Below are 14,221 nucleotides of genomic sequence, written 5' to 3' on the forward strand. Positions count from 1 at the left end.
TACCAGTTTGCCACAGTGCAAGCTGTGTACTTAGACTATAAATTCTTTGGGGAGAGGGATCATCTTTTTGTTGTGGTGTTTGTACAGACGCAGCACAATGGGATCCTGGTCCATAGCTGGGACTGTAGATGTTCCCACTATACAACCGCCACCAACAACCACTTACCTGCCAAATATAAAGCTTTCACCTGAGAGGACTGCAGTGCTTCATGGAAGATGATAACTGACCCAAGCTGGCCCTCCAGTGATGTTGGACATCCCCATTCACTGTCCTGGGTACCCGCAGAGATCAACTTGGTGATCAGCTCTGATTTCCCAAGCAGTCCGCCCCAACTAGCTGGAGAGAGAATCCCACCTAGAGATGTTCGATGAGGCGTAATAGGGGAGGAGAAGGGTGGGTCCGGTATCTGAGATGGAGGAGGAGTGGTTGTCCTCTGACCAGCTGAACCAATGCAGCAAGAAGTAAAAGGCTGGAGATGTCGGTGTAGGAAAAATAAAAATAAATAAAATAATGTTATAGCCAAATGTCAAACATCCTTGAGGCTTTCACAAAATTAAACATAAAAAATAAGTGAGTTGAACTAAATCTAATGACCTTTCAGAGCAAATCTGCCTTGACTGAGGAAACAGGTATAGAAAGACAGCAATACATTGCTGGTGTACATTATGCACAAAAAGCACTAGAAAGTGCATACTAATCCTTCTCCAAGCAGGAGTAATTTGTTCCCCTGGCCTGTTACTGGCCTCTGCAGGGAGCATCAAGGCTTCTGTCCCAGCAGGCCATTCCCCTTGGATCATACTTTAGCAAGATGCATCTCCTACAATAATCTTGTCATATGAAGTATTCTGCTTGATTGCTTGCACTAATAAAAAGCTTCAATGCCATCATCCCATGCCATGTTGTGCAGCAAGAGGTGTCCCCCACCTCAAAGTGTATAAAAGAAGCTGAATAAATGTTTTAAAGTTTCTAAAGCTGTCACAGATGCATTAAAAAAAATCAATAGTTTTATCTTACAATCAGCGGTTATGTTTGCTTTTAATAACTAAGTACTTGATTCTTCAACCTTTACAGGAAGCACGTAAGTCATGCAAGTAAGTCATAATGAAGTCAATGGAACTACTCGTATGAATATATGCCCCAAACCAAGGAGGATTGCAGAACTGGGGCCTATAAAAATAAAAATAATGGCTCAGTATCATAACATTGTAATCCAGGTTTAAAACTGACTTGTTCCACAAAAAGGAGCAACCGTTTACAACAGCATCCACATATTATACATAATCATTTTGGCATTCTATTGGCTTGTGCTTATTAAGGTTAATTTAGTATTTAGCATGTAGAAATGATCAGTTAACAGCACCGAAAAGAAATGTCCCTATTAATGTATCCCCCTAACCAATACAGCACAGACAGTGTCACATGCAAGATTACTCAAACTTCCTGTGTGCTCTCAAATGTACTGAGAACCACTACGTGAGACATGGTAGTTCTCCGCTGTGCATTAACCTACAATCCTCTCTGGCAAGACTGCCAACAAGGGAGGCAGTTAGTGCTAATTGTGAGAGTGGTTTTTTAAAAAAAGAAACATCTCACATAAAAGGAGCTAACACAAGGTTACACAGGCCACTGAACCACCATCAAAAGATATTTCTTGGTCAACATCTAGTCCTCTTCTATTCTGCTGTATTTGAGATGGCCCAAAGAGACATGTTGGGGATGAGCTTAACTATCCTCAACACTTGAAAAATGAAAACTGCTAATCAGTTTCTGTCACGTTTTTAATCACGGATGACCCATTTTCCCTTTTTATTTCTTAGTTTTATCTGACCGCCATTTTACAAACCTTTGTTCTGTAAGAAATCCCTAGGATAGTGGTCTGATGGGAAGAACAGACTTACTTCATTCATCGCAGGAAATCTAAGTGGGGCAGAGATCTTCTGTTGTCCATTGACGTAGATGTAGACAAAGCTTTGACCAAAGGGCCTCTTTCCAGGCATATGAACAATAGTTATGTTGTGCTGGATAGGCAATATAACAGTACAGTTTGATTAGGTTCTTATTAAAATGCAACAAAACAATTCTGCATGTCTGCCCAACATTGCTACCATTAAATGGGTGAAGAAATTATAGCAGACAACAAACTTTTATAGCATCACTGAAAGAGTAGATCAAGTATCAATCAATGCCTTCCCTTTTTTAAAAAAAGTGTACATTACAAAAAGGTTTTGGGGGAAAAAAAAGATGTGTCGCCCTTCATAATAATGCAATGCAGTCCCTAAATACAGCCTCAGGAATGGGATGGGGCAACAGAGTAACTTATTCACATTTTCTAAGCCTTAGCTTTTGAACTAAATTATAGTTTATCAACTTTAGAAGTTCCCGTAACACATCCCACCACTCAAGAGCCATCTAACTGATCCAGCTGCATTTATGTTTCTTTTCCTTAAAAAACGTCAAAGGAATAGAGAATTACCATAACACTGACACGGCCCCTTTACAGAGATTGCAGAGACAGTAAGCATTAGTATGCTTATAAAATTTGTGGATGACACCAAGATGGGAGGGGTTGCAAGCACTTTGGAATTCAAAAAGACCTTGACAAATTGGAGAATCAGTCTGAATTCAACATGATGAAATTCAATAAAAACAAGAGCTAAGTATTACACTTAAGAAGGAAAAATCAAATGCAAAACTACAAAATGGGAATAACTGGCTAGATGTTAGTACTGCTGAAGAGGATCTGGGGCAGGGGGTTATACTGGATCACAAATTGAATGTGAGTCACCAATGTGATGCAGTTGCAAAAATTAACAGAACTATTATATTTAAGACACGGGAAGCAATTATCCTGCTCTACCCAGCATTGGTGAGGCCGCAGCTGGAATACTGTGTCCAATTCTGGGCAGTTTAGGAAAGATATGAAGAAATTAGAGTCCAGAGAAGAGCAACAAAAGTGATAAAAGGTTTAGGAAACCTGACCTATAAGGAAAGGTTAAAGAAACCTGGCATGTTCAGTCTGACGAAATGAAGATTATGGGCGGGGGGGATCTCTTAATAGTCTTAAAATACGTAAAGGGCTATTAAAGAGGACAGCAATCAATTGTTCTCCATGTTCACTGAAGGAAGGACAAGAAACAATGGGCTTAATTTGCAGCAAGAGAGATTTAAATTGGATATTAGCCATTTTTTTCTAACTATAAGGATTTCTTATAGTTATCAAATAGCTTCCAAGGGAGGTTGTGGAATCTCCATCATTGGAGGTTTTTAAAAACAGGTTGGACTAACATTTGGCAGGGATGATCTAGGTTTACTTGGTCCTGTCTCAATGCAAGGGGCTGGAATTGACTTCTCAAGGTTCCTTCAAGCCCTACATTTCTATGATTCTGTGATTACAGATCCTATCCTGTAATCATTACTTGCCTAAGTAGCCACATTGACATTTATTTAGATTTACCACTAAAAAACATATACAAAATTTCTAAGCCCCCTGACAATAATTAGACTTGCAATAACCATCCAATAGCATAAATATTAATGAACAAATTAACTCCACAAGCCAGCTGCATTAACTAATTAAATGGAGACAACACTTTACCTCAGCCAGCTGATAAATAAAAACAGCAACTCTTAAAAGCCTCTCACTGTTAAATCACACCCAGGAACATATCCTCATCCTACCCTCAAAACCCTATCCAACAAATAAGTCTACAATAAGATCTACTCAAGTGTTTAAGGATTAGGCCTTATCTTTAGAAGTGGAATGTGTCTTTATTCAAGAGAAAAAACCTAAATCACTTGTTAAGATTATCAGCTGCTTCTCTTTAGCTAAGGCTATTCCGTCCTAAACAAAGTACATTTAAGTAGCAAGTAGCAGATCTTACCCAGAGGGAATCACAAAAACAATGCTCTGGCAGCATCACTGTTGCATATTCTCTCTTTGTGCAAACCGCAACCACCAGCATTCCAGAGCAGGTAATGAAGGCCTCGAAACCCATCCCACTTCCTGTAAAAAAGCTACAAAATGAAAAATCCATGAGATAGTTTATCAGAACTGTTGAAAGGTATCTAGCAGTACGTGAATTCAGTACAAAACCTGTTTAAATTGTTCAGCGTGCCTGAAAACATTCCATCATCACTAGTCATATCTAATGAGTAAAAGGATCCTCAAAGTGACATTCTGGTTCACTTAATAAAAACAAACAACTACAAGTAAACCATAGGCACAAGGAAGCCTAAAACATGGTGTGCAGGACAAACTTTTACATGGAGATGCAAACCTTGGTTCCAGCATGTAACGTTTCAGCTTCAATCCATAGAGTTTATGCTGGTTTCAATATAAAGCACTGCATGTGGGGGACTGCAGTCTCTGCAAGCAACACCTCTATAATAAAGATGAATCTAGGCTTCAATCTGTGCCATTTTGTAAGGAGGGGGTGAAGTAAAAGGCTGCCTTTAGACTTGTGGTAATTTGCCAATACTATGTTTACTTGGGACATTTTGGAGGCTCCTGTTATAGGAATTAGGAAGTATTTTTCTAAATTTACTTTACATACAAAAGTCACTACCCTGTTATATTCGTGCTTTTACTTCTAACACTTTTTAAGGAATCAGATAACAGAACAAGGAGTAATGGTCTCAAGTTGCAGTGGGAGAGGTTTAGGTTGGATATTAGGAAAAAAAAACTTTTTCACTAGGAGGGTGGTGAAGCACTGGAATGGGTTACCTAAGGAGATGGTGGAATCTCCTTCCTTAGAGGTTTTTAACGTCAGGCTTGACAAAGCCCTGGCTGGGATGATTTAGTTGGTGTTGGTCCTGCTTTGAGCAGGGGGTTGGACTAGATGATCTCCTGAGGTCCCTTCCAACCCTGATAGTCTATGATTCTATGATTTTGACAGAAATTGCATGAAGTTTGAAATTGTTATAGGGAATTTTTTGGTCAGGTCTACACTTGAAATTTTTGCTGGTAAAGTAATGTCACGGGAGTGGGGGTGGGGTAATCTTTTGCAATATTTCTATACCGGCAGAAGCCCAAATGTAGATGCAGTATATACTGGCATCAAAGTGCTTTTGCTGGTATAGCTTATTTTGCTCACCCACCTGGTAGAAGATATATTGACAAAATCACTTCTTTGCCCGTAGAAGCTACGCTAGGAAGGCTTGCCAGGTTTTCTAGTGCAGACCTGGCTTGAGGCTCTTTTCATACCTTGAACACTTCATTATGAAAAATATGTGAAAAAATTATTGTCAAAGCCTGTTGCATTCCCTCAAATGTGGTTATTATGAGAAGCATTTTCACTGCAATTGTTATTAATCATGGCACTTACAGAATAAGCAGACTATATTAAGTGAAAGCTATATAAGTGTGCAGCAATTCTCCAAAAAGGTCCATAATTTGGGAGTTTAATGTACCCATCCTACACACATGCATACCACACATAATTTGAAAGCTTATTTTATGTATGTTTAGATGAGGTATAATGAGGAGCTCTCAAGTGGTGCTGTAAAGTAAATGAAAAAGTCTCATTTTTTGCACAATTCCAGAAACACTGCAAAATGACTATACTTACAATTTTTACTGTTTAAATTAATTTCAACACCTTAATACGGTGCTTCTTGGTCAAAGCTACCAAACAAGAATGTATTAAAAGACTTTGTATTGGTTTTGCATGGGCAAGACCCTTCCCAGAGATGGTGAAGCTGTTTAACATGACAAATACGGCAAATACCAACATTTTGGAATCATAGAACTGGAAGGGACCTCGAGAGGTCATCTAGTCCAGTCCCCTGCACTCAGAACAGGACTAAGTATTATCTAGACCATCCCTGACAGGTGTTTGTCCAACCTGCTCTTAAAAGTCCCCAATGATGGAGATTACACAACCTCCCTAGGCAATTTCTTACAGTGCTTAACCATTCTGACAGTTAGGAAGTTTTTCCTAATGTCCAACCTAAACTGCCCTTGCTGCAATTTAAACCGATTGCTTCTTGTCCTATCCTCAGAGGTTAAGAACAACAATTTTTCTCTCTCCTCCTTGTAAACAACCTTTTATATATTTGAAAACTATTATGTCCCCTCTCAGTCTTCTCTTCTCCAGACAAAACAAACCCAATTTTTTCAATCTTCCCTCCTGTTTTCTAGACCTTTAGTCATTTTTGTTGCTCTTCGCTGGACTTTCTCCAATTTGTCCACATCTTTCCTGAAATGTGGCACCCAGAACTGGACACAGTACTCCAGTTGAGTACGCCTAATCAGTGCGGAGTAGAGCAGAAGATTACTTCTCGTGTCTTGCTTACAATACTCCTGCTAATACATCCCAGAATTATGTTTGCTTTTTTTGCAACAGCGATACACTTTTGACTCATATTTAGCTTGTGATCCACTAAGGCCCCCAGATCGCTTTCTGCAGTACTCCTTCTAGGCAGTCATTTCCCATTTTGTATGTGTGCAACTGATTGTTCCTTCCTAAGTGGAGTACTTTGTATTTGTCCTTAATATACTACCATGAAATGTTTTGACATCACATATTCTTAATTGTCAAAGTATCTCAGAAGTGATAACAGTTATCTATAGTTTTCCGTTGAAATTTGCTGACTACATCAGTCCCACACTGAAGATTGTGTACCAGTAGCAGTAGAATGCATGCCCACAGTTTGTATAGCATAGTGGGTAGATATAAATGAACCTGAAGTATTAATATAATGCTGCTTCATTTCTAAGCTATTGCAGATACAATGTAGCAACTAGTCTGCCGGCTAGAATGTTTTAATTTGTAATTGCCTATGTATGCAGTGCTAGCCTTTGAAATATTCTAGGAACTAGCTTTTTAATTCAGTGACACTTATGCATAGGTCAGTATTAGTGCTAAAGATGGACTACACAGCTTCATATTATGAATATGCAAAGGCTATGAGAGAAAGTGGCTAACAAGAAATAGTGAAGAAAAAGTCCACAAACTAGTCTTGCCTTCTCACTTAAGAGGGAAAAAGAGCACGTTACAGATCTTATTATATGACAATCATATCCTGTGGCGCTTATCAACATATCTACTGGACTGCATGTAACATAGGATGTACACAAGTCTCTACTGAAAACAGAAGATGTTGGTGAAGAACAAATGGAGAGATTTGAGAGAGGTGCACTTGATTCTGATGGGACATATAGTCCAGTCAAGAAATCTGGCATCAAAACATTTACTGATATGGCCAAGATGACCAAATGTAAGAGGCAAGGGAAGAGAAATCACAGCAGCTGTCAGTTCAGAAGTTTTTTTCCTGCAGAGCCTTGTCCTTAGCAAGATGTAGCGGTGATGTTTCAAGGGGAACTGTTCTTAGTCACCCAATAGGGTCTATGCCTATGTTCCTCTTCCATGCTGATGGAACAATAAAAACCAAGTTCAATTAGGACATCAGCTGGAAGCACTACGCAGAAAGAATCCATGAGCTAAAAGCACACAACAAAGAAATGGAGATGCCAGGACAGTGTAGATCAGAGAGGCCAGGGCTGTCATACAAATGATAGCTGGAGACAAATTTCCCACATTCAATGAACCAGCTGCTAAGTACTGAAGGAAGGTCCTAAAAGCAGCTGACAACGCTAATTCTGTAATCAAAAGTCTGACAGATATGACAACAGTAACTCTGTGAAAACTGCAGAAAGACAGTGCTGGACATGATCTAAGATTGGATGCAAGAAATACCAGGTGATTGGTGGATGCCCTCTGTGCCACCATGGAAAAGTTTCTAAACATGGCATCCAACAAGCAGTCACTTGTAAAATTCCTCTGTGAATCTAGGGTTCAAAAAGCACCTGAGAGCGTAGGAGCACACTCAACACAAACACTCCTTCTTGCTGGAGGCTTTTCAAATGGTGAAGTAGCAAAGTCCATCACTAGTAGAGGTGGTGAAGAAGCCCAAGACTTGTATAGTACTCAAGAGGAAGAAGACACAAGGATGCTTCTGCATGCAGTATGTGCCAATATGGCTTTTGGGTTTCTTGGTGTCAAAAGAACCATAGTAAGGAGGCCACCTGATACAGATGTTTTCATCCTTGATGTTCACTACTTTCCAAAAATGAACACACAGATAACGTGGATTGAAACAGGCACCATTTCTAGCAAAACTGACAAGTGTCGCTTCATATCAGTGCATGCAATTTGTGATGCACTCACTCCTGACTTCTGTAACATACTTCCTGCAGCACATGCATTAATGGGATGTAATTCTGTATCATCCCTATTTGGTACTGGGAAAAAAATTGTATTTAAATGTGAAAACAAAAGGAGCTTACTGCTTCAGAGATCTTGCCAAACTGGGAGAAAATAATGGACAAGTCAGAATTTCTGCAGCAAGGAAGTTGGCAGTAGTGCTATGTGACCAGAGCGAGAAGGAAAAGGAGACTCACAGAGACCTGAATTGCTGGTGCCTAAATCTAGCCATCAAAAAAAGACAAGTCACTGGCCAAACTCCCACCATGTGAGGACAGTTTTGAAGAGCATTTCAAAAAAGCATCTCGACGAACAAAAATTTGGGTGTCTTTGCACACAGGTGAGCTGTATATTGGTTCACCATGCAACATGGATGGAAAAATGTGTATGCTGAACTACTTCCTGTATTCTTCAAGGGCACAATGGCATCTGAGCTTCTATAAGACCTTATTTGTGCCTGTACCAGTAGGTGTTGCTGCACAATCAACTGTCTTTTCAGTCAGAGCAAAATTCCCTGCACAGAACTTCATACGCACCAAGGCAACGAAAACTGGTTCCTCTTCCCATGCACTCTTGATAAATATCACAATGAAAAAGATGACAATAATGATGTTGACTAGAAATGTCACCAGTGCTATTACATTTCAATGATACCTATACAAATTTATTATTAGATTTTACTTTATCCTCTTGCAATACTTGTTCTAGAGGGATCGTTGAGGACCATCCGGCCCTCTGACTGCTAACCCATGCTAATCATTCATGTGGGCACTCATATACATATGAGGTATGACCATGAACAGATCAGAAGTGACTGCTGGGCTCTGGGAGTAAGGATGAAGGAGTTGGGGGCACAGGTGGCATTCTCTTCAATCCTTCTGGTCGAGGGTAGGGGTTCAAACAGAGACCAAGGCATCCTGGAGGTGAATCCCTGATGTCTCCAGCAGGGCTTCAGCTTCCTAGACCATAGGATGCTGTTCCTGGAAGAAGAACTATTGAGCAGAGATGGGGACTATTGAGGAAGGGGAAAAATATCTTTGGATACAGACTAACTAACTTAGTGAGGTGGGCTTTAAACTAGGTTTGACAGGAGATAAAAGCCCACAGGTAAGTCAAAAACATGAAGACCTGGGTGAAGGGTCAGAATCTGGGGGGGGAACATGGGCAATCACAGCTACGATGTGAGAAAGATAAGAGGGAACAGAGGGGAAATCAAATCAGTATCTTAGGCCATTCTTAATTAACAAATCCTAACATACATGAACTTCGCACCACAATTCTTACCTTCACAAGTCCCAAGCCCTTCCCCCCCAGTGGAATCCCAAGAATCCCCCCACTCCCAAACCCATTGAATTAGGATTTGTGGGATTGAAGATCAATCCCGGAAAATTTCCGCCGCCCCCCGCTCCCTGAAAGGTGCTGCGCTCTTCGAAAGCAGCACTGCGAGCATGGAGCGCGGTTACAGCGCTCGCGCCCGGCGCCCGCCATGGTAGCCGCTGCACACTTTATCGTCCACCTCTTCCACAGTCAGATGCTGAGAAACGCCTCGCGCGGCATCAGATGCTGAGAAACCCGCAGGGAGGCTCTCGGTCACAGCAGAGTGAGCGAGGAGAGTCCTGCCAGGCATGCCGGCTCCCAAAGCAGGGTGCAGGGAGCATGGGGCAGTCTGGTGGCAGTGGGTTCTGGTGGGGGGGGGGCCCGGCAGAGCTGGTGGACGGGAAAGTCTGAAGTGTCTGTCTGGATGACTGTGATGGCACAGCCTTCAACTGCAGTGACACTTTGTGAAGCCCTGTCTTGGTGCTCTGAGACCTGGAGGCGCCAGGGCGCCAGGACACATGGATATGAGGCGCCTGAGAACTGTGGATGCGAAAGCCCTGAAACTTGCACGCCTGAACTTGAACCACTTTCACTTGACCACCAGACAGTGGGATGCCACTTGTTCGCAAAATTCATGGGGATTTGGGGAACTCTGCTCGTCCACTGTGACTGCACAAAAACTGGACAAATCGCAAGTGACCGTCTGTCGATGGCCAGTCATTCATGATGGCTGGCGCCAGACAGGTCATCAGCGGCTATCCTGCGCGATGATGGGACTGCCAGCACATCCAGGGCCACCAAAGGGCCATACCAGCATGGGGCTACTTTTCAATGGTGCTGCAAGCTGTCAATGGTCAGCGTGGACGGGTGGTGGGCACATCAACTTCAGTGGTGGGTGGGCCTTTACCAACTGTGCTGGAGGCTGTGGTGCAAGGTAGGTTTCTTCCTGGACCTTCGCTTCTTCCAGGCAGGCACTTTTCCTGTGACCACAAAATAACGGTTGGGGATGTGCACATGCCCTATGTGAGACCCCTCGCCCCGCGGCCTTCTATACAGAATGCCCTCATATATGCTTTGGCCATACAAGCCCCTGACACTGACACACGAACGCTCCTGGTGGTGCTGAGCGGAGCAAGCAGAGAGGTGGAGTCTGCTGACCTCACACTCTCGTCGGCAGCCGGCTGACCCCGCAGCGAAGCGTGCGAGACCTGGAAGAATATCGTTGCTTGAGAGCAACTGCTGACCTTTAGTTTTTGAGCCTGGAGGGGGAGGTTATTTTTTGTCGCTGGGAGGCTGAGGCAATCCTGGCTCTGGTTGCAGTGCAGAGAGACACCAATGCCGATAGAAGAGATAAAAGGCCTGCATGAGCAGAATCACAGAGCAGGTTTCTGTGGATTTTCCTGCAACTTGCAACTGTTTAAGAGAGCCTGATCATAAGAGAGTAGAGACTCTAACAAACTTTTAGTTTTCCCACTTTTACTTTTTAAAAAATAGGACTAGTTTTTTGTTTTAATAAATTTTGAGATCTTTTTGCTGGGACTTGTTTCTTCTGGTTAAGTTAATTGGCTGACTTCTCAGTTGTGCTGGGTTGGGGGTGGGGTGCTGGTCTGATAGTGGGGTTTGGGGGGGCTGTGGGGATGGGGGTTAGGTGAGGGTGGGGGGGTGGGGGGGTGGGGAGGGGGAAGGGGATGGGGTCTCTCTTTGGGTGGGGAGGGGCCAAGGGGAGAGGATCTGGGGGGGGATGTGATCTTGGATCGTGTGCCTGCACACGGGGATGATGTCAGGCACCAGGCTGCACCGAAGGGCACTGGGCACAGGACCCTGCACAAGCATACACCCCAAGCAAAGACCCGGGCAGCATACAAATGCCCTGCTGTGTCTGTCTGTGTGTGTGACCCAGCTGTGTCTGCCTGTAGCATGGCACTGTGGCTATGCAGTGACATTACCTGACACCACAAACTGACACAAGAAGCTGACACACCAGAAATTAGACGGAAAAACTCCTATAAACTGACAAAAAGCTTTTTTACAGAACAACAGACAGTAATAAACTTTTAATAATGTAATACACAGTGGGGTTTAAACTGCTTGGAATAAGGACTGGTTGATGCTGTGTTCTCACTTGTTGTGTGCTACGTGCAGGGACACAGTTCTCTGCACTTGTACCTCTCGCCGGGCGTTGGCAGTCGGTTGGGGGAGGACTGCAGGTTGGGTGACTGAGGGAGGGCGGGGTGCAGGGGGGCTCTCTCCTCCTGACGGCGGTCTTGAAGGCTCCGTCTACGCGGCTCAGGCGCCGGCTCCGCCTGCACACTCCTAGCCTGCCCAGCGCTCCGCGCTGCTCCTCCTGTGCCCCCCTCTCCGCGCCCTCGGCTCAGCCGCGCCTGCTTGCTCCGCCTCCTCTCTGGCTCTCCTCTCTGCTCTGCCGCTCTGCTGTCTCTGCTCTGCCGCCTGGAAGCCTCCGCCTGCCCTTGTCTTTTCTTTCTTCTAATCCCTTGTCTTTTCTTTGTTCCTCTGCGAGGGGATGGCGGGCAGTCAGGCTGTGGAGCAGATGGCGGTAGGTGATTTAGGTGAACATTGAACACAGATGTGAAAAACAGAACACAGTCCAGATAGTATACATGTTGAACAACAGTAAAAAGGAGGAAAGTCTCCTCAAGAGACAAGACCAAGAGGAAAAGAAGTCTCAGGAGATCTCATGAATCCACCGCGAGATTGCACTGGAGAGATAGTGCATCCATGCAGATAGAGAGCACCAGTTGGAGGAAAGATAGCAGCATTTACAGTACATGCACAAGTCCCTGCTGGGCTGTATGCCTCTGTTATGGAGGTAGTGCAAAGCAAAGATGGAGGCAATGATGTGCAAAGAAAAAAAGTGAACGGAAAAAGTTCTAGTGGCTGCCTCAGCTAAAGTGCCTGTTGCAGCCGAGGCATGCCACAAGTGCTATAATAAGTGCTGTTTTCATTAAGCGAGGTCATTCTTATGCAAAGTAAAAACTTGCAAAAGAGGTAAAAAAGTAAAAAGGTAAAACTCTTCTAAAGTAAAGCAAAGTATAAAAGTAACTCTGTTCACCATGCATAGTAACACTACACTGCTAATTCCACACAGCACACTAAGCACCACGCACACACAGTCAGAATTGAGGCGTGCCAAAGGCACACAGATGTTAACAGAACGCTGCCAGAGAGCGAGACCCACAGGCCATGCTAACAGTGAGGCGCTGGTCCCGCATGAGAGGACCATGGTTGGGGATGGGCTGGCGATGCCCGAGGGTACTCCCAAGAAACCTCCCCAGAAAGCTCTTCTGGAACCTTCTTCTTGCTCTCTCCTTTTTTCCTGCAGCTTTGAACTATTTTTGAACTACTTGCTGTCCACCTATTGCATGTTCCTATGCTGTTTTACCTTTTATTTGTATATTTTTTTATTTATAAATTTTTTATTTTATATTTAAATCCTGTTATATATATCTTGTAGCTCCAAAAATAATGTCCTCTGTTTGTGATCCTTCCCGTTTCTCCTCCCGGACGGTGAGGAGGGGAGTGGGCGGCTAATAGGGTGATGAAGTGATGTGGATGAAGGTGGAAGGTGAGGGGAAGCGGGTCAGGTTGTCAAATGGGCCCCTCATCTTCCTCACGCCTCTCCTTCCATCTTCCTATTCCGTCAGGGAGTCAGGAGTGTGCCTCGGAGTCCTCCTCCTCAGGGTCACCTGGTGGCAGACCCTGGGGCATGGCAGCAGACCCACCTAGAATGGCATGCAGTGCCTCGTAGCGTCTGTCTGGGGTTGGCCCCCTCTGGGACTTTTTTGATACACTTTTTACCCTTTGTCTTCACTTTCACTCACACTTTTACTGCACCATCCCGGCGGTATCCTTTCTCTTTTTCCTGGCTTTCCTAAGGTCTTCTCGGTCTGTGGAGCGCTGTTGGAGCCAAGCAGCACAGACTCCTCGCCCACACATCAGATCAGCGATGGACCTCGGGACATCCTGCTTCTGACTTTCTATTTCTGGATTGGGATTGCTCTCTGCCTCTGCATCGCAGCTCTCTGCTGCGGCAGGTGCCGCATGTGTCGCAACCAAGGCAAACAGAATTCAAAATCGATTCACAGGAAAAAGAAAATGAATTCAAATGCCTGGCTGAGAATGGCTGGCCAGACTGGCCAGAGAATCTCGCTGCGACCAGAACAGAAGTGGTGTGGTGGTGGACTGTGGGAGCTGCGCTCCGGAGCGCAGCCACACCACACCCAGCCCAACGAGTGCCAGCAAGTGCGACTTAGCGCCTTACACCACCTGCCGGTGGAGTAATCACCAAGAGCCCCTCTAGTTTTCAATTAAATGGCTTCCTGTGGACGGTTGGTTGAGTTAGTTCGAATTAACGCTGATAAATTCGAATTAAAGTCCTAGTGTAGACCAGGCCTTAGATGTCTGTATACTAATGCAAGAAGTATGGAGAATAAACAGGAAGAACTAGAAATACAGTGAATAATCACAACTATGACAAAGTTGGCATCACAGAGACTTGGTAGGATAACACACATGTCTGGAATATTGGTATAGAAGGGTACAGCTTGCTCAGATTATCCAACAAGTTTTTGGAATGCACTGGAGACAATTTTTTGTTTCAGAAGGTGGAGAAAGCAGCTAGGAGAGAGGCTGTTCTAGATTTGGTTTTGACAAATAGGGAGGAACTGGTTGAGAATTTGGA

At 43.9% G+C, this 14,221-nt stretch overlaps 1 protein-coding gene across 4 annotated transcripts in view; it reads right to left on the bottom strand.

Annotated features, from left to right (window-relative positions):
- The window catches only part of NBEAL1 (neurobeachin like 1), a 150,224-nt gene that overhangs the window by 75,845 nt on the left and 60,158 nt on the right, over nt 1-14,221 (bottom strand). For 3 of the 4 annotated variants that reach the window (XM_039494373.1, XM_039494371.1, XM_039494372.1), the window contains 3 exons: nt 3,883-4,015; nt 1,900-2,019; nt 167-470 (listed from right to left, as the gene is read on the bottom strand). In XM_039494373.1, coding sequence (XP_039350307.1) covers nt 167-470; nt 1,900-2,019; nt 3,883-4,015 — 557 coding nt within the window. The remainder of the gene's footprint in view (nt 1-166; nt 471-1,899; nt 2,020-3,882; nt 4,016-14,221) is intronic. The other variant, XM_039494374.1, reaches the window with a different exon arrangement.

The sequence above is a fragment of the Mauremys reevesii genome, linkage group 11 (assembly GCF_016161935.1).
Source record: "Mauremys reevesii isolate NIE-2019 linkage group 11, ASM1616193v1, whole genome shotgun sequence".
NCBI classification, from domain to species: Eukaryota; Metazoa; Chordata; order Testudines; family Geoemydidae; genus Mauremys; species Mauremys reevesii.